Here is a 19,643-nt window from a genome sequence, read left to right as displayed (position 1 = left end):
CAAATCCAGAGAGAAATGCTGACTCTCACCATGAAAGTGGATCGGTGATCTAACTAATTTCTGAATTAAAAAGATAAAAATTTAAAAACATAATACAGCTTCATACACAAAATGATCTGCAAGGAATATATAGTTCTATTTTAGCTCATATATATGCAGTAATTCATAAGCAGATTTCAAAGTGATAAAAGTGGCCCTGATTATGTGGATAGATGATGGTTAGGTAGATAGATAGATGGAGGGAGATAACATGCCAAGCATCATCATTTTATGAATTCTTCACATAGGATCTTATTTCATCGTTATAACATTCCTACAAGGGAAGAACTGTTTTGCTTTCAGTGTTACAGGGAAAAAAACTGAGCAACAGTGAGTTTAGGCAACTTACTGAGGGTCACATAAGTAATGAATGCATTAGAAACCTGTACAGAGTGAATATGTGTGTGTGTGTGCTATTTATGATTTGTGAACAAGTGTTCTATAAAAATGAGGAATGAGATAATTCCAAGAAATAGCATGGAGTTCTATAATAATATGAATTCTACACTCCATGTGGTGGCACTGAATATGCCATGTAATGTTTTCCTTCCAGAGGATAAAGAGATTTTGCTGATTTCATGGTACTCTTTTTATGAATGAGGCTGTTTTTCTTTCCCTTCCCTAAACTAACAAGTCTATCTAGTTTTATCTTTTACCAAATCAAGTATGAATTTGCTTACGCTCTTTCTGGTTTCTCACATTTGCCAAGATCATTCCAGAGCGACTCAGAGTGATGTGGCAGCAGGCATGACAGTAAGTTTCACTGGGCGAGTGAGAATAAAGGGAAAAGAAATTTTAAAAAATCAGGACAGCTTAAGAATGCTGACTTATTTACTTACAGAGGAAAACTACTAAAGTAAATGAGGTGGGGGAAGCATTTCTATAAAGTAATAAAAGACTTAGGAGAAATGTAGAGTGTTATCTCTGCAAGAGAGGGCACAAACTTGTGCATGTGAAGACATTTGGAGTAAATTTTATGGTATGTGTATTACACTCCAATATAAATGTTTTTTAAATGTACTTTTACAGAAAAGAAAAAAGTTGGTGAACCACACTTTTGCCCCGTCCTGTAACCAAGAATGTTTTCCCTGTCTCAACCTGCACGGCCTAAGGATAGGTAGAAATTACTAACATCTGGCTAACACGAATAAAGATATTTCTAACTAACTGAGCACATGCCCTCTCTTGCAGATTATTTTGGAGCAAGATGTGGAGTATAAGCATGGGCTGTTACCGGAGGCTCCAGTTCTTCAGTGGTGTCAAAAGAAAAGTATTTTAGGGACACTGGCAAAGGAGGAGTTTAGCAACAGAGGCAAGGTTTATTAGAATGAAAAGTGACAAGTGATACTACACTCTCGGAGAGGAAGGGAGCGGGCAGGCTATAGGGTCCTTGCTAAGATTCCATGTATTTCCTTGGGTTTGGGGGAAAGAGAAGGCTTTCTTTCAAGCTATCTGCTCTCCTTCCTGGCTTGCCCTGGGTCTGTGTCGGTGCCCTCCCTTTATCCAATCTCCTTCCTAGACTTTTCCAGGCAAGTGCCCTCCCTCTTTCTACGGTCGCCATTTTGGCTCTTACTGCCTCACGGTTCTGCTTCTGCATCTGGCGTCTATCCCTGTATGCGTTCAGCGGGAGGTATTTCTGGCAATTTTTTTCCTTCCTCTCCCTGTTAATCTGGGAGGCAATTTCCATTACCCCCTGGGTGGCTGTGAGGCTGTCCTTCCTGCCTAGCTGACTAAGGAGGATATCATCCAGAACAATGCCAGTTATTCCCCAAGGTGAGTGTGAAACTGCTGTTTCTCAACATAATCAGGCTTTGCTTGCTCCCTTCTCCGTTGTGAATAACTGCCAACTTTGACGTTACCATTTAGTTATCTAAAATATTTATTTCACTTATTTCAGTTTTTTCATTAGATGTTAGCATTTTATGCTTTCCGAAATTTATTTTCTTTTATCTTAGTTTTAAATACTTTGGTGTTTTAATTTACTAGAACTGCCGTAAAAAGCATGACAAACTGAAGAGCTTTAACATCAGATATTTATTGTGTCACAGTTCTGGAAGCCAGAAGTCTGAAATGAAGGTATTGGTGAGATTGGTTTCTTGTGAGGGCTGTAAAGAGAGGAAAGATAGGGTCCACAACTCTCCTTGGCTTGTAGATGGTGGTCATCATGCTGATATGGCATTCTGCCCGTATGTGAGTCTGTCTCCAAAAATTTCCCCCTTTTAATCGTCATTAAAAATTTTTTTAAATTATAGGTATCCAACATAATGATTCAACATTTATATGCCTTACAAAGGGATCACCACAATAAGTATCATAGCCATCTGTCTCCATACATTATGGAGTTATTATGATGTTATTGATGTTATTCCTTGTGCTATACATTATTATTTTATAACTGGAAGTTTGTATCTCTTAATCTCCTTTTCTTTTTTTTTCTTTGTAACATTCTTTTCCTTTTATTTTACTGATTATGCTGTTACAGTTGTCCCTACTTCTTTTCCCTCTGCTCCCCTCCACCCCGTGACCCCGCCCCCTTAGTCTATACCCATTGGTTGTGCATATAGTTCTTCTCAACATCTTCCTGTCTACTCCACTCCCTCCTACTATGCTTCTTAATTCCTGCATCATCTCCCTCCTTTTCCCCTTTCCCCCTCCCCTCTGACCTCCCCCCAATATGTTCCCCATACCTATAATTCTTTTTCCTCTCTCATTGCCTACCTTGTTTGCCTTTGTTTCAATTGCCTAGCTTCTGCTGTTGGTTGTTGTGATACAGTTTTCACTTTAATGTTTGTAGTTTTGATCCTCCTTCTTCTAAACAAGTCCCTTTAACATCTCATATAACAGTGGTTTGGATCTAACAAACTCCTTCAGTTTTACTTTGTCCTGAAAGCACTTCCTCTGCCCTTCTATCCTGAATGACAGCTTCGCTGGATGGAGTAATCGTGGTTGTAGGTTTTTGCTTTTCATTAATTTGAATATTTCTTGCCAGTCCCTTCCTGCCTGTAAAGTCTCTTTTGAGAAATCCACTGATAGTCTAATTGGGACCCCTTTATACATAATTCTTCTCTTCTTTCTTGCTCCTTTTAAAATTCTCTCTTTATCTTTAATTTTTGACATTTTGATGATAATGTGTCTTGGTGTGGTTCTCCCTGGGTCCAGTCTATCCGGAACTCTCTGTGCTTCCTGGACCTGTAAGTTCATTTCCTTCCCCAAGTTAGGGAAGTTCTGCTTCATTATTTTTTCACATAATTTTTCAATTTCTAGTTCTTCACCTTCTGGCAATCCTATAATTTGAATGTTCGTTCACTTATAGCTGTCCCAGAGGTTTCTGAGCCTCTCCTCATATTCCTCACTTTTTGTTTCCTCTTTCTGCAGTGGTTGAGTTTGTTTCCTCCCTATGTTCCGATTTGTTGATTTGATCCCTGGCTTTCCCTTCCTCACCACTTGTCTTGTATGTATTTTTGTTCCTTTCAGCAGGACTAGCCTTCATTCCTTCCCTGTCTTGATTCAGTCCTGCTGTTAGATCTATAAGCTGCCCTATGACTATAGCTCTGAACTGAGCCTCAGAAATATTCTCTTATTTGTTCATCAGTCAAATCCTTTATTTGTTTTTTCGTTAGCTGCGTGATTGGTATTTCAATCATTAATTCTGCCATTCTGATCGTTTTGTTTATCTTTCCTTCTTGGACGGGGCACTGTCACACCTCCTACGCTATATTGGGCGGAGCCCCGTGTGCTCGTCACAACCTGGCGACCTTTCTCACCACACTGTGGTGCTTTGCATGGGGGCGGGGGTCCAAGATGGATTCCTGCTGTTACTCTCTGCTGAGAAGCCGGGAGCCTTCTTCTCTGTCCCCACGCCCTCCGGGCCTCACAGTCCGAGACAATTGGGGTCTGCCCTCCCTGGCGTTGGAACCGCAAGCCGACCGGTCTGGTCTGCAGCCGGGGCCGGCTCCCAGGTGCTTCTCTCCTCCCCCCAAATACAGGTGTCTGTGCTTACCAGGTCCCACTGTTCGTTGCTGCAGCTGCCGCCTCCAGCACGGCTCGATCTTTCAGCCATGGCTTCGCCCTTCCTACCCGTCTGGACGAGCACCACTTGTTTATGGCTTCATACGTTGGACTTCCATGTAGCTTTATTTTCTGGAACTTCTGGTTATTTTTGGTTATGCGGTAGTTGTAATCCTTCTTAATTGTGGAGGGAGACAGAGCGTGTTGGTCTATGCCTCCATCTTGGCCAGAAGTTCAATCTCCTTTCCTTTTGACACCCAACTCCCTACCCCTCAAGCAATCATCAGAAATATTGAAAAATTAGGGTGATCACTTCTTGAGGTATTAAATGCCTAATCACTATATTGTTCAAGGGACCAAAATTCTGCTGTGCTAAAGCTATTTGGGGGTATATTGCTTTAAAGCTGTTTATTTAGAAAAAAAGACTCAGACAGAATCTTTGACCCTCTCTACCTTCCTGCCCAAGAGATTCAGACAGAGAAACCTTCTTCAGGAAGGAGAGTTTAGAATGTCATTTTACACTTGTTTGAATTACTTATAGTAAACAAGAGGGCTTCAGGCAGGTGCCTGCTAGCTAGATACCCACCCATGTCTTATTGATTGAGTTGTCTAGCAAGGACTTTCCTGCCTTGTGCATTCTGCTCTTCAACTACCTGTAAATTGTCCGTTCTCACTTCTGATATCTAATACCATGTTTTTTCCCTTTCTCCTTTATCCAAAATGTCTTATATACCCAGTGTTGCCTCACTATCTAATGCTACCTCATTTTTTAAATAGACTTGAAAAGTAAAACCACATGATTTTTCAGTAAATGTATATAAAACATTTGGTAACATTCAGTGTTTAGCTGAGATAAACTCTTAGCAATCTAAGAATAAGAAAACTTCCTTAAATTGCTAATGTTTTATGTCAAATTTATACAGCATTTTTATGTTGCTTAGTAATGAAATTTTACAGGTATTTTTTAAAGATTAACAGCAAACAATGGACAATTGCTCATTAGTACTGTCTAACATAACATAGCATTAGCAATTGTAAGGAGTGACACAAAACAAGTAAAGGAAATAAAAGTTGCTTCTGTTGTTCTTTCTTTTTATATAATCGAGTTGTCTGAAATTATGGTAGGTGTATTTCTTCCATTAAAATCCTTTTCACTTTTAGTGTGATCATGAGACTAAAGGAAACCAGAATACATCACCCCAACGTATGCATTTTGACTTAAAAATTATTTTGAGCTGAAGGCAATTATGAAACAGTAAATGCAGGAAACCCTTGTCCTACCCTTTCCCCTCTTTTCTACCTAAAGACAGAATGTAAATTCTCCCTTTATTAGAGAGAGACGCTTATCAGCCCAGAGACAGTGTACTTTACTCTATTAGTTTCCCCCTGTATATTTATGATCCCAGAGTTGCCACCTTTGGAGGCCTGAAACTGCTTTTTCTTTGTCCTCTCTTTTCTCTACAGATTTATTGTTCTTTGTTGAAAATGCTATATAAGCCAGAGTTCTAAGCCACCACTTTGAATACTTCTTCCTTTAGGTTTGTCTCATGAAATGTAGCCTACACCAGTTAATAAACTGTTTTATTCTAGTCTATCTGTTTTTTTGTCATTGTTGTTCATACCAGCTGAAAACCTAAGAAAGATTGGGAAAAGTAAAGATTTGCCAACCCTTCAAAATCTAGTAACTTTTCTCAACTTTCACTCACTAGGTCTGCTCTGCTCTTTTTGATTTTTTCTTCAAATCTTTTTTTCTGATATTTAAATATGTTTATGTGTGTACACATTGCACACACACATTCTTCCCACATTGTTTCTACATCTACTAATACTGTGTCAGACATTATCTTAATCATTAAAACAATTATTACTGTTGTTCCTAATCTCCTAACATTTCCATGAGTATCAAATCCCATCTCCTCTCTAATTCATTCTCCTCACCACAAACTACTGCTGATTTTATTGACATTCTCCTGCTCAAATGCATTAAACTTCTTACCCTTATTGCCTATGGTATAAAGAAAACAATTTATCCTGCACTTAAGTTCTTTTGTCGTATGACCCTATGACTCCTTTCTTCCCTTTCTTCTGTTTTTATAAATTGATATATATGTTATAGCCATTTGACCATAGTCCTTTACTTTAACTTTAAAATTCTCATCCTAGGACATTTGTTTTCGTTGTTTGTCAAGAGAGAGGAAGAGAGAGAGAGAGACATTGATGTGAGAGAGAAACATCAATTGGTTGCCTCCCTTATGCACCCAAACCGGGGATTGGATGCTCTTGGAGAGGAACATCAATTGGTTGCCTCCCCTATACAACTGAACTGGGAATTGGATGCTCTTGGACCAGGGATTAGACATGCCCAGACTGAGGATCAGACCCACAATCCAGGTATGTGCCCTGACAGGGACTGGAACCCACAATGCTTAGGTTACAAGACAACACTCCAACCAACTGAGCCACACTGACAAGGTCCAATCCTAGACCTTTTGATGACACTTATACTTTCTGGATTACAATCCCATTCACACTCTTTCTACCTTTTGAAATAACCTTGCCTTTCCTCCAGCTTTCCACTAAGTCTAAGTGATCTCCCCATCCCCTGCCACCCTTCTGAACAGCTATAGCAATCATTGCCACTTACCTTCTTTCTGCTTTGTAAGGCCATTGTATCTTTTATTACTTTAAGAGATAAATGATTTTAATCAGAATTTCTTGACTTTTATGAAGGAATAAATGAATAATAAATATCCAGTCAGAGTCTCTCTGGAAATGTTATTATAAAATTTTATTTATTTGCAGTTCACAAGTCGAAGAACAACTGGGTGACTTTTACAGTCATCATTCTTAATATTATGGCACTGGTCTTTATAATAATAGGTGAGTGGATTAATTCATAAACTTTCTATGATTATTTATTGTTAGCAGGATCAAAAATTTATATCTCTAGCTCTGTCTGGAATCTGTCAGTTCTGGAGTAATAAATGGTTTTGTAGAGATTTTTCCTTGGGTTTCTATCAGTTTAGCAAGTTTTATAGTCATATTCTCGACTTTATAGTTCTTGATCTTGGAGTAAAATTATCGTAAATTCTCAGGTAACAGCCAGATAGCAACATCAATAACTTTTTTAAATTGAGAATACTTTGTATGAGTTAAAGAGTTAACGTCAAATACATTGTGTTTAATATTTATATTTAATTCTTGCAAGACTATGAAATAGGTATAATTATGAAATCAATTCAAAGGCAAAGAATAAGTTGCCTACCACAAATTCCAGAGCCAGACTTGTAACTCTTGTGGAATCCCTGATATTTTAACCACCATCCAACACTCCCTCTATAATGACAGTATATCTTTACTCTCATTTCTTTTGGAGCAAGAGTAAGTAATATTACTGATAGTAGTTTCATGAAATATTTGTTTATTTCTATCCTACTTTGATGAAAGGAAAAAAACAAAATAATAACATAAGTGATAATTTGCAAGATTTTCTCTGTTGGAGTAGATTTGTAAAAAGGAAGATGTTCATTTTTTTCTGGGTATTATGGATTCATTTTGTGAAAAACATTCAAAGCTCAATTTTAACTTGTAAGCTATGGCCTAATAGTCTTCAGTACTTGATTGTCCATATTTATGCTTTGCTTAATTTAGCACTTAAGGTAGTACTTAAAGTAACACTTTATACTCTTGATTCTTGTTTCTTTTGTCATTTGCAAAAGTACTGGACATACTTTTTGTTCCCAGTCTCCTCTGCCTCTGTAGAATCCTAGTAGCTCAATGTTATCAATATTTAAACATCTGCAATGTAAATATTTGTAGAGAAGTGTTTCTATAAGGAGTCTTCCCATACATTGATTGATTAATTTAATTTTTTAAAGTATTCAAACAATATATTTTATTACACATGTGTAGTAGCCTGGATCCACTTCTGAGTATTACAAAAACAAACAAACAAACAATTGTTGCAGAGTGAGGAGAGAAGGCTTTGGAGTTAGCCCTACATATGAATATTTACTTGGCTCTTTCTCTTTTTTATAAGATTTTATTTATTTATTTTTAGAGAGGGGGAAGTGCGGGAGAGAGAGGGAGAGAAACATCAATGTGCAAGAGAAACTTCCATTGGTTGCCTCTTGCACACAGCCGCCGCCCCCCCCCAACCGGGGACCTGGCCCACAAACCAATCATGTGCCCTGACCAAGAATCAAACCAGTGACCTTTTGGTTTGCAGAATGAATCTCAACCCACTGAACCACACCAGTCAGGGCTACTTTGCTCTTTCTTAGTCTCATTAATTTATTCTTATTACTCAACACCTAACTAAAAACCTGAAATAGTAAATTCTCCAAACAATGTACATATAAATATATTCACTATTATTCCAGTTCTTTTGGCACTGAATATTGTTGAAGTAGAACAAATGTTTCACAAATCATATTTCAAAGTCATTATAATGTATGGTGAATTTCACTTCTGTAGCTTTTGTATCCTCTTTTGTCTGTGACCTTCTTGTTTCTTCATGGAAAATGAAGCCTTCATTTCTTAGCTAAGTCCCTGAGGCTTAAATTATATTCATGTCTCTAGTTCTCTTCCTTGACTGCTAAATATTATGCATTGTTTTTGATAGGATGTCAGTAGAGACCACGAGAGGTTAGGGGTTCCATTTCTCAAAATGGAAGCCAGGAAAAGAGGATAAAGTACAGACTATTCGACCACTAAATGTCTTCCTTGCAGACAAAGGAATTGAATTCATTCACCATTGCATGAATGAAGCTAATTTTACAGGGCTCAAACCATGGGAGTAAAAAATAAAATTGATTCACTAGAATGAATAGGAACACATTTTAACTTTAAAAATTTGATCATTTTTTTTTTCTCAGTGTGCACTATAAAACCTTCAAAAAATCCCCAAACTATAAAATGTTCAGGAAAATGGATTGAAGTAAGATATAAGTGTTTCTATTTTTCTGATGATGCCAGAAATTGGACAACCAGTAAAACATTTTGCAGTTCACAGGACTCAGAACTTGCTCAGATTGATACACATCAAGATCTGGTAAGAAAGGGGAAAGTTTTCAATCATTTCAGAAGTTAAACTTGTACAAAAAGAGAATAAAAATGGCAAAAGCTAATACACAATAATTAAGTCAATGTTTTAAGCACTGAAAATATAAAAACTTATGTGATCAACTAATGCCTATAAAGTAAATATTTAAATACCCCTCTTTTAAAGGTGAGGAAAGTAAAGCACTGATGTTATGTAACCCAGTCATTGTCACACAGTCTTAACTTGTTGAACTGGAGTTTGAACACAAAGAAGTTAGCTTGTGATGGTATGTCCTTACAATGCATATTGTTCATATAGCTAAGAGTCTTTGTTCAATGTTCTTAGATTATTAAATAGATTGTTTTTAATATCTTTACAATTGCATTCTCTCAAGAATAGTATGGGAAAATTGAAAAAAACAAACAAAAGATATGGCTCTCGGAATTTGAAAATGAGAATGTAAACAAAATCCATACAGTTTGAAGAAAATGAGATAATGACTGGAATAAGTGAAAGCAGGCAAAGAAAGAGGGACTTGGACTACAGGGCTCAAGATAACAGAGAAAATTTATTTGTTTGTAAAGAAAAGCTAATACGTCTGTGGTCCAATAGTGAGGATCTCATAGAGGAGAGACTGAACACATCACTCAATATCTTGAGTTGCAATAAATGATATTCAGAAGTCAGTTTGATTTCTGATTCTATGAGAAAACAACAGCAATGACATTCTTATTGTGATATCTAGTCAAAATAGTTTGTCACTGAGTTTTGCTATTTTAAGAATACTTAAACTTTCAATTAAATCCTTTTCCCCCCAAAATCCCTCTTCCCTGATTTTTGAGAGAAAGCTGTGCAGAAAACAAAATATGAGCATTAGTTCTCTGTCACCTTGAAAGAAAATGCTGTATTAGTTCCCATAAAAACTTCTTACCTCCTGATTTTGTCATCCTGACAGTATAATATCATATCTATTGATGGTCTTTGTCATTCATTCTGTGGCTAAAACATACCGATAGGTTATGCATTAGAACTAGAAAGATAGGAAGTCAAATATTTTTCACATCAGTCTCCCAGTGGGGACATGGAAGTCGCCTTTAAAGATAATTCAAGTCAGGGCAGTTCAGAGAATCTAAGAAGTAAGAGAGCAGAATAAAAATCTTCCTGGTAAAACGAAACTAAACATCTGTGCTGTTTGTTGCTACAGAAGCATTGGGGCATGCAAATTAAAATGTAAATCACAGAATCTGGCTAGAGTTAGAAGCATGTTTCGCAATGTGCTCTAAAATATTAAATAGGTCCTGCTCTGATTTTTTTTTTTGAAAGGAATTTTTGAAGACACGGACGGGAACACTTATGCACTGGATTGGGTTGAGCAGAAAACAAGGAGAGCCTTGGAAATGGACAAGTGGCAAAACCTTCAATACCTTGTGAGTTTCCAATTTAATAGGAGAGATTTATTCTGGTTGTAAAAAAATTAAATCATTTTGAGTTGTGACATGTGCCCTTTCACACTGAAACATACTCTATAGAACAACGCGTCTTCCCTCTACCTAGCTAAATGACTAAGTGAAGCTTTCCATTTTCTTTTTCTTCCTATTTTATTTTTCACAAACTCTTGCTAATCAGCCCTCCTATTGCTAATTCAAATTCAACTAGTTTGCAAATTCCAAGCCAAAGCACAAATATTTCTTGCACCTTTTCCAACTAGAATTTATACAAGATCTTTCTTTAAATAGGAACCATACAGTTGTCTTTCAGTTTCCACGTATCCATCACAAGCAATGTTATTTGTTTAGGTAAGGTTTCTTGAGTGAATGTTTTTTTCTCACTTTCACATACCATTTACCTACAAGAACTGTACTACTTTCCTTTTGTGTACATGTATTTCTGCCTTAATATTTCATTAAGTGCTAGGTAAAAATTAAATAAATATTGAAATATGTATGATAGGACAAATTATGTTTAGTGCAAAAAGGAAAGATTTCAGTCATCAACAGAACAAATTAATAAAACAATATATAAAAGTAGTCTTTTTAGTTTTTATCTCAGTATGTTGCAAAAGTACCAACTAAATATAAATCTTATTACTTTCAAAAAGGAACACTGGCTAAAAATAGAGCAGGAAACTGCTATTTATTTATATTCTTCAGTTACAGTTTATATTTAATATTGTTCTATATTAGTTTTAGAGGTATAGCATAGTGGTTAGACAATCGTGTACTTTACTGAGTGGGCCCTCAATATTTCCAGTACCCACTTAACCCCATGCATGGTTGTTACAATATTATTCACTGTGTTCCCTATGCTTTAATTTATATCTCTGTGACTATTCTGTAACTACCAATTTGTATTTTTAATCCGTTCATTTTTTTCGCCCAGACCCCTGGCCCCTCTCCTCTTAGATTGTTAAATAGAACCATCAGTCTGCTCACTGTACCAATGAGTCTGAGGAAAATGCTTTTTAAAAAAGTTCCAGAGATCTTTGGATTTAGCAACTATAGATAGATAGATAAAAGTAGATATAGGTAAATGTATACAGGTATAGAAATATAATTATATCATTGATTTATTCATGTGTATTCAAATTAGTTTTTCTTCCTATTGTTCTGAATAAGGTTACGCATTATACTACTAATAAACACCTACATTCAATCTTACCTTCCTATAATGTACCAGATATTTTTGTGTGGCATATGGTGACAGGTGAGTATGGAGCTCAGTGTTTTGTATAAAATGTTTCAAATCTCTCTGTTTTAGTTTTATTTTTGATGGCAGCTTAAAATGGTTTCCAAACTGATTTTGGTTGTTCCTTTTTTAGGTTTGAAATTAATGGGAATGGATCTTTTGCTTTTCTGAATGCTGATGGAGTCTATAGTTCCATGGGATTTGTTGATATGAAGTGGATTTGCAGCAAACCTAAATTATAATAGAGGAAAAAACTAGAAATTGTTGCCCAGCTCAGCCAGTGGGGAGCCCCACAACTCGCCACCACACAAGCAAACCTTGGGAGACGAAGTTTGATAGAAAGGGAACAGAAACTTTTATTTCATGACCATACAATTTGAAATAAAGGCAGGTTTCTGCTCTAAACCCCGTTCCCGTGTTAAAATAAAATATCCAAAGATATCCAGTCCTAGGCCACGCCTGGAATTCTTTTTCCCTTTAAAAGCACCTTCCTTGGGAAAACGCAGGTGCCTGAAGCATGCTTCTAGTCCTGGTCTGTTCCAGGTGTCCCGTGGACTCTGTGCGTGCCACTCCTTTTTCATCTTCTGCTCATGGTCCAGCCGTTGCTCCCCGTCTCTTCTGTGTCCTTCCCTTAGTGCAACTGTTCTCCTAGCCAGGCAGCTTCCAGAACTGGTCAGGGCAGCTGCTGATTGCTGCAGCAGATGTGCGGTGGCTCTGTCATGCAGACCAAGGGCCGGGCCAGCCGCCTGACCACGTGACTTTCAGGGCCGACCAGGGCACAAAGCACCAATTGGCTAAGCACCTTCCTGCATGTCTGCACAGTGGGTCCAAGGCCCTGCCTGGGCTGGAGCAGGTACAGCGGGAGCAGCAGCGGCAGCGGCAGCTCCGACGCTGACCAAGCCTGTGCTGTAGGAGTACTTGTGGTGGCAGGCAGGCAGGCAGCTGTCATCCCATGTAGGGGAGGGGCATGGGGCTTGCTGCCTAACCATACTGGCACCCAAAACCCAAGGGCCTGCCCCTCCTCCCCTTCTCTCTTCCTAATGCCCACTGTACTCCAGGCAGGCCCTGTAGTGCTGGGGGAGGGGCACCAGGAATGTCCTTGGACCACACAGTATCCTTCTCCTGCCAGCCTGGACACCTGAGTTCCAACCCGCCCCTGTGAATGACCAGGCCAGCAGAGGAGGGAATTGCAAAGCGTGGGGTGTTTCTGCACACTCTGCTTTCAAAGACTATCCCCAGAATCCCCTATGGCAGAAGTCATCATGCATGCTTTGCCCTGGTGCCGGGGCAACATACACTCGTGCTATCCTTGGCGCTTCCCAACACTTCCCCCATTTCTGGCAGGTGTTCCCCTCAACCCCCCAAACCCTACCCCTCACCACTGTTACAAAATGACTATGATAGTTTGGAAAATAAAGTGAAAAACTAAATTAGTTTTTCACTTCTTGGTCTGTGAAAGTGAAGCAAGAAAGGAAGAATTAGGGGAAACTCCCAACAAGTGGATTGAGGAAGTTGGAGGGTCATCACGGGCAGATAAGCTCCTAGGTTCAGTCATCAGAGCCCCCACCTCCAGGTATGATCAAAGGGAAACAGTTCATGGCAGGAAACACTCCTTCGGTGGTCACAAAAGTCAACAACAACAAGGACTGGCTACAAACAGATCAATCCAAGATGAAAGGAACATTGACCAGTAAAGCAAGTAAAGAAGGATAAATGGTGATGGAAGGAGATTTGACTTGGAGCGGTAAACACAAGATGCAAAATACAGACGATGTACTGTAGAATTGTATACCTGAAACCTATAAAATTTCATTAACCAATGTTACCCCCAATTCAATTTAAAAAAATAAAAAGAGAAAATGTCATCATTATAATGAAAACTCATATCACAAGTAGAAGGGGGAGTGGGGGTGAATGAGTGTCATGACACTTGCAGAACAAATCATTTTAGGAACAAACCCTCCTCCCAACCAGAAGAAGGAGTTAGAATTTGGTGACACCAAGTTCAAAAACAAGCCACCTTGTAAACACATAAAATTCCAAGAACTGATTGACCCCGTCTCGTGAGTTGTCCCACACACACTCTGGGACAGCCCATCCCAGGCTCAACGCTTGATCCTATCTCAAGAACCTGAGTTCTACCTAAATAAAACCTGCTTTTCTTCTATCTCAGACTGGTTTTAGAATTTTTTTTCTGCGTGAGTCAAGTGTCTTGAAGTCCCACACTGTCAGGGCAGGGCCAACTCAGCCCAGAACCAGTCTGGTGACAAAAGGTGCTAAAAATTGATGAATAAGTGAATAAATGATTATAGGCAAAGCCTCACCAATTCAAGACATAATTGTGCATTACAAGCACAAGTCAGGAAACTTCTATTTAACAGGATGAAACAACGTAACAAACAATTAGATACACCATGACTACAATGATGGTTATAAAAAGCATACTTAAAGCAGATCCATATTGATAGGTCAGCCAAGACTTAGAGCTTAAAAGTTAGAGAAATATAAGTGCTCTATATGTGTAAGTATTATAAACTATTAACGATAGTGTCTTTGGCTTTATCCTAAAAACAAGGGAAAACCCACCAGGAAGGATCCTAACTCTATAAATAGTAACCACTAATAAATAATTAGAATTACACATTAAACTTACAAAGCTTAGGCTGTAGGACATAAACTAGAATAACATCAAATGTGACCAAACATTAGATTTTTGTAAGCATTTAATTTTACAAATAAGGACGAGGAAGTTGGATGGGCTTATGACACATCCCTAAATGTATCATAAAATTTAAATTCTGCAGAGCATTTGAGAAATTATATCAAATCTGTATTTGTTACATTCGCTTGAGTTTACTTTCCTTCCTAAGTAACTGTAATCATGAGTACAAGAAGGAAGGGAGTGTAAGTGAAGAGAGACATTTATCAGGGTAGAGAACATGGAGGAAAAGGCAGGGTCTAATTTACAGGACCAACACACACGAACAAGTTCTTCATTTATATCTTTCATGAAGGCTTAATTCCTTAACTGCAGGTGAAATTTTCTGATAAATGATAAAAGGAGAATTTTATGTGTCCCAGACATCATTGCTTTTACCTGACACTTAGTGTGAATGAAGATGATTTTTAGTAATCCTGGCAAATGTCAGTATGTAATCAGTTATGGGCATTTTACATCCGTGCATCATGTTGTAATCAAGAAAACTTGAAAATGATCATTTTTAGACACCATTATGTATTACAGGTAGATGTATTACGTTTTGGTTCATAATATAGGTTTTATTTTTATTTCTGGTTCATGGTTATAAGTTAATTCATACTAATTGCTTAGCAATTTAGAATAACTCATCCCTTTTTTTAATGTGCTAAGGTATAAATCTTGGTGATTTAGAATGAACTACACACAACTTCTTGAAGTTAAATAACTACCCCACTTATAGACACAAACTGCAGCATTTGTTTTTAAAATATGAATGTGTTTTGAATAAATGAGATGAAAAATAAGAAACTTTACTTTCATAAAATTTCAGAAAACTAAGGGAGTAGGACAGTTTCAAATATGTTTAAAATAAATTTCATTGAAGGAGAATAAATTGTGAAATCACATTTTAAACAAGATTATATATTACTTGAAATAGATATCTTCCAGTCAGGGTACATCAGAGAAGGAAAACTCTGACTCCAAAAAACCTCCGCTGCCTTGCGGCATACCTCTTCAGGGGAAAGGCTAAGGGAGTAAACCCCGACAGAAAATCCGGAGCCGGAGTCCCTAAGGCGGTTTGACGTTGTAGTCAACACAGGCAACTCCTGCGGCGCACCTGAAGCCAAGCTGTATCGACTCCGTCTTCCCCTTGGACCCTTCAGCTGCGAAGAGAGGGGGGGTCTGCTGCATGGGCAACAGCAGACCCTCCATATCACCCTGCCCAGGCTCTGTAGCTTCAGCTTCACTGGAGAGGACACTCCAGCGTCATCACAAGATGTCGATTCAACACGGGAGGAGACAGATACCATGTCACTCCCGAGTCGGACTGCACAGCCATTCTCGGCGGTGCAGATGAACTCTTAAGAAGCTACACCATCGTCTCTCGAGACGGACGGCTGCCGACGAGACATCTTATACTTACAACATCTAAATACTTTTACTACCAGTTGAAAGTTTGATTTTTTTTATAAAAATTGAAAACAACCCACTCAGGGTAAAGGCCCACCATAAATTTTTAAAAAGACATATTGTATCTATGTGCCTGGTCTATTATTTCACCAAATGTTCAGAAAGAGTTAGAACCCAAGAAACAGGACACACATGGGGCATAGATAGATTCAGAAAAGATTAAATTTAATAATTTTTTAGACATAAAAACAATAGGGAATGATGTGCTCTTGTTTAAAAATAAATTATTAAATTTTTTTCACTTGAAGTCGTCTCTGTATAAAATACTTGAAAATTTTATACTTAAATAAAAAATATAACTTTGCATTCCTCTAACAAATGGAAAGCCAAGGTTAACATACATACATACATACATACATACACATTTCTTCCATTTTCTTCTTTAAATGCACAGATTTTCTTTTATTGTTCAGATGACATCTCTCTGGCAAATGGCATAAAATTTGGAGTTCCAGTCTTCAGAATTCACCTGATTTCCTGTTATCACAGCACAGCTCATGCTATCAGTTGGTCCAATTATGGAAAGCTAGGAGATAAATGGCAGACTTTACAGAATGTATGCTGTAATAATAGTTGTATTTATTAAACTTCTCTCCCGCCAAACTTGTACAGGTAACTCCTCAGCAGCCAAAATGTTGCAGTGGTTTTCCAATGGACCCTTCTGTTGATGCCAGTGATTGCAGTTGGGCGCTCCAGATTGCTTGCCTCCAAGGCCTCCCCCACCCTCACACCTACCCGAATGGCTCTCTTATCTGAGTAACATCAACATAGAAGTTCCCACTTGAAGGCTAGAAGCATCCCTGTCTCTTTCCTTTCCTCTCAATTCTCACCTTTCTTGTATCAGCAAGTCCTGGGTATTCTATGCCCAGATAAGTTGTCATATTCATTCTCTTTTAACCCAGGCTACTGGTACCTCTCCCTTATCTCTGGTCATTGTCTTCTAACTAAAGTTCAGTTTTAATATTGCTTCCTGTATATTAATTTTCCACATAGCAGCATAAAAAATTTTCTTTAAAAAGTAACTAGATGTCAAAATGGAAGTTTTCGTAAAGACTGCATGGTGATAAATATACTGAAGGGTATTATAAAGCAGTAATTATAAAAAAAATTTCTTTTTAAAGTTAAAGTAAAAACTGTGTAGATGACTATTAACTTCCTTGTTTAACTTCTACAGTAAAATAAGGTTAAAGTGTGTGGACAGAATATTTTAGGAGAAATCTATTTTTTAATTATTCTTTTAGTTACAAATTATTATTTAAAATATAAAAACCAAACACTGTTGTGATCATCTGCACATCATTTTTGTTAAATAAGTAAATGAAAGCTTTTAAAAAGAGATGTGTTGCAGACTTCTGGTCAAGATGGCAGTGTAGGCGGACGTGGCTCACCTCCTCTCACAACCACATCAAAATTACAGCTGAAATATAGAAAAACCATCACTCAGAACCAACAGAAATGAGTTGAATGGAAATCTGACAACTACAGAATTAAAGAAAGCACATCCATCAAGACTGGTAAGAGGGGCACAGATGTGGAACGGGCTGGTCCCACATCCATTTGTGGAGGATAAAAATTTGGGAGGGATATCTTGGGAGCAAGGAGTCCCAGCCCCACATATATCCCCCAGCCCAGGGTTCCAGTGTCAGGAAGATAAGTGCCCACGAATTCTGGCTGCAAAAATCAGCAGGGATTGAGTTGGTAGAAGAAGTTTCTGGAATCCCAAGCAGTTTTTCTTAAAGAACCCACACACAGACTTACTCAGACTCACTCTCTATGAGCTCCAGTACCAGGGTAGTAGCTTGAAAGACACCGGTGGCATAGAGGGAGGAATGGAAGTGTCTGGCATCAAGGTGATCGGAAGCCATTGTCCCTTTTCAGAACCCTCCCTCTACAGAGTCACAGAGCTGGCAGGTTAGTGCCATATCTGAGACGCCATCAACGTGGCTAACATTCTTTGCCCCACCCTGGAGATCCCCAGATACAATGTACCCAAGCTGCTTTCCCATACAAATGGCTGGTCTTGGCTCATGCTTCACAACTTTCTCTGAAACAAGCAACAACAGCCTCAGTGAACCCTCAGTCCCCACACCTCTTGCTAAGTGGCCCTAGGCCTGGCAGTAACAGAAGCCAGCCCAGATTCACAGCTTGGCTTCACCTGGGAATCTCCAAGCCCAGCACAAGCATATCTGTCAAGCCTGTGAGCATCTTTATCACCGGTGTTTTGAATTCTGCGTCTGTTAGGCTGTCTGTCTTCTCATCTGTTAGGTTGGCTATCTCCTCGTCGCTTAGTTCTACCACTGGAACCTTGACCCATTCCCCCTTTTGGGCCATACTTCTCTGTCTCCTCATTTGGACAGGCTCCTGTGTTTGTTTGCCTCCACGTACCAGGTAGAGCTGTTGCTCCTGTCTGGATGAGTATTTCTGCTTTATATCTTTGTTTGCTGGACTTCCATGCAGTTTGATTTTCTGGAATTTCTGGTTGTTTCTAGTTTTGAGGTAGTTGTATTCTTTCTTAGTTGTGGAGGGAGATGTAGCGTATCTGTCTACACCTCCATCTTGGCCAGAGGTCCCCACATGACTGGATACTTTATCATATAATATTGAGGGGGGATATGAAATAATCTGAAAATTCTGATGAGGACAGATTTGAAAAGAAAATTGTGTCCAGAAAATCTAACAGTAGCATGACATTATCATCCTGAATATTCATGATGATAACATCATGAGTACTTTTTAACTACCTTTGTCTTTTCCTCTCTTTGTGATGTGAGTGTGTGCATATTGAGTGTCCATATGATGCTTATGTTTGAAAGAAAAAGTAATTTTTGTTGTTTCATAGCCAGTTTAAATCAAATTTTCTGTTTTTTGGTTTCAGCACTTTTGATATGTACTTTCTTAACACATGATAGTTAAGTAATAATGTCCTTAAATATGCTTTTTAATTAATTAGTGTTTTTATCTCCTGTGGTTCTGGAAGGACACTAGTTATGTACCACTCCTGGGAGAATTGAAAAACTTTCCACTTGAATATGTTTTGCTCTGTGGTTTAGATGTGGATTCTTTAGTGAGAGATAAGAATTTATGAGTTCCAACTGGGAGAGAACATGGCCTCCCTAACAGTGTCCAGGCTCTCCTGGCAGATGGGAGGCTTCATTACATCTGTGGTCAGGCTGTTGCCAAGTTTGTAAGACACCTGTTCACCTATATGATCACTGTGTCTCTGCTCATTATTCTGCTGCATCTAAACACAAGGTGGAAAAGGAATTGTTGAGCCTAGCACAAATCTTGAAAGAACCAAAAATGGCTGCTTCAGTTATGAAACCCTATGTAAAGCATTCCAATAAAGCAAAAAGCCTAAATGACAGGACCACAAAAGAGAGGTTTTCTTCCCTCATCCATTTGCTTACTGAAATGGTTTCTTGAACAATATCCCAGGAGTCACTCTGCCTTTTCTACCATGATGAGTGCCTACCATGGAAAAGTACTTTGTACAGTTACCACTGCTTCCCCTTTACGATGAAGCCACTCTTTCTGAATTGAAAACAGTCCTGAAAAGCTTCTTAAGTAAAGCCCATGCAGTCCTCTGTAGGCCCCAGTAGATGCTAGCCCCATATGGTCACAAGTTTCTGGGTAAGAGAGAACATGGAAATGCACAGGGCAAGTGCATTATTAGGCGGGCAAGAGAGGAAGAGAGCA

At 38.5% G+C, this 19,643-nt stretch overlaps 1 protein-coding gene and 1 pseudogene across 3 annotated transcripts; both read left to right on the top strand.

Moving 5' to 3' along the window:
* Nucleotides 1-748: 748 nt before the first annotated feature.
* LOC150011354 (C-type lectin domain family 2 member A-like) lies at nt 749-12,217 on the top strand. Of its 3 annotated transcripts, none has more exons than XM_090272840.1 (6): nt 749-792; nt 6,211-6,438; nt 6,850-6,927; nt 8,925-9,100; nt 10,415-10,518; nt 11,910-12,217. In XM_090272840.1, exons 2-6 carry the CDS (start codon nt 6,300-6,302, stop codon nt 12,016-12,018), a joined length of 606 nt encoding a protein of 201 aa, XP_090128966.1. In that variant the 5' UTR covers nt 749-792; nt 6,211-6,299; the 3' UTR covers nt 12,019-12,217. The 3 variants fall into 3 exon arrangements, with proteins under 3 accessions (XP_090128966.1, XP_090128963.1, XP_090128965.1); XM_090272837.1 differs by lacking the exon at nt 749-792 and adding an exon at nt 1,671-1,812; XM_090272839.1 differs by lacking the exons at nt 749-792; nt 6,850-6,927 and adding an exon at nt 1,671-1,812.
* Nucleotides 12,218-19,051: 6,834 nt separating this feature from the next.
* On the top strand, nt 19,052-19,546 carry LOC150011353 (ATP synthase peripheral stalk subunit OSCP, mitochondrial pseudogene; annotated as a pseudogene).
* Nucleotides 19,547-19,643: the final 97 nt, after the last annotated feature.

This window comes from Furipterus horrens, unplaced genomic scaffold, assembly GCF_987537825.1.
Source record: "Furipterus horrens unplaced genomic scaffold, mFurHor1.1.pri manual_scaffold_4, whole genome shotgun sequence".
Classification (NCBI taxonomy): Eukaryota; Metazoa; Chordata; class Mammalia; order Chiroptera; family Furipteridae; genus Furipterus; species Furipterus horrens.
Note: the sequence above shows the minus strand (reverse complement) of the source record. Positions and strands in the feature narration are given on the sequence as shown.

Coding starts and splice junctions, on each gene's coding strand:
- LOC150011354 (XM_090272837.1), top strand. Junction 6,439..6,849: donor GGATCAGACCCACAATCCAG/GTATGTGCCCTG, acceptor ATTTATTTGCAG/TTCACAAGTCGAAGAACAAC. Junction 10,519..11,909: donor GGCAAAACCTTCAATACCTT/GTGAGTTTCCAA, acceptor TTCCTTTTTTAG/GTTTGAAATTAATGGGAATG.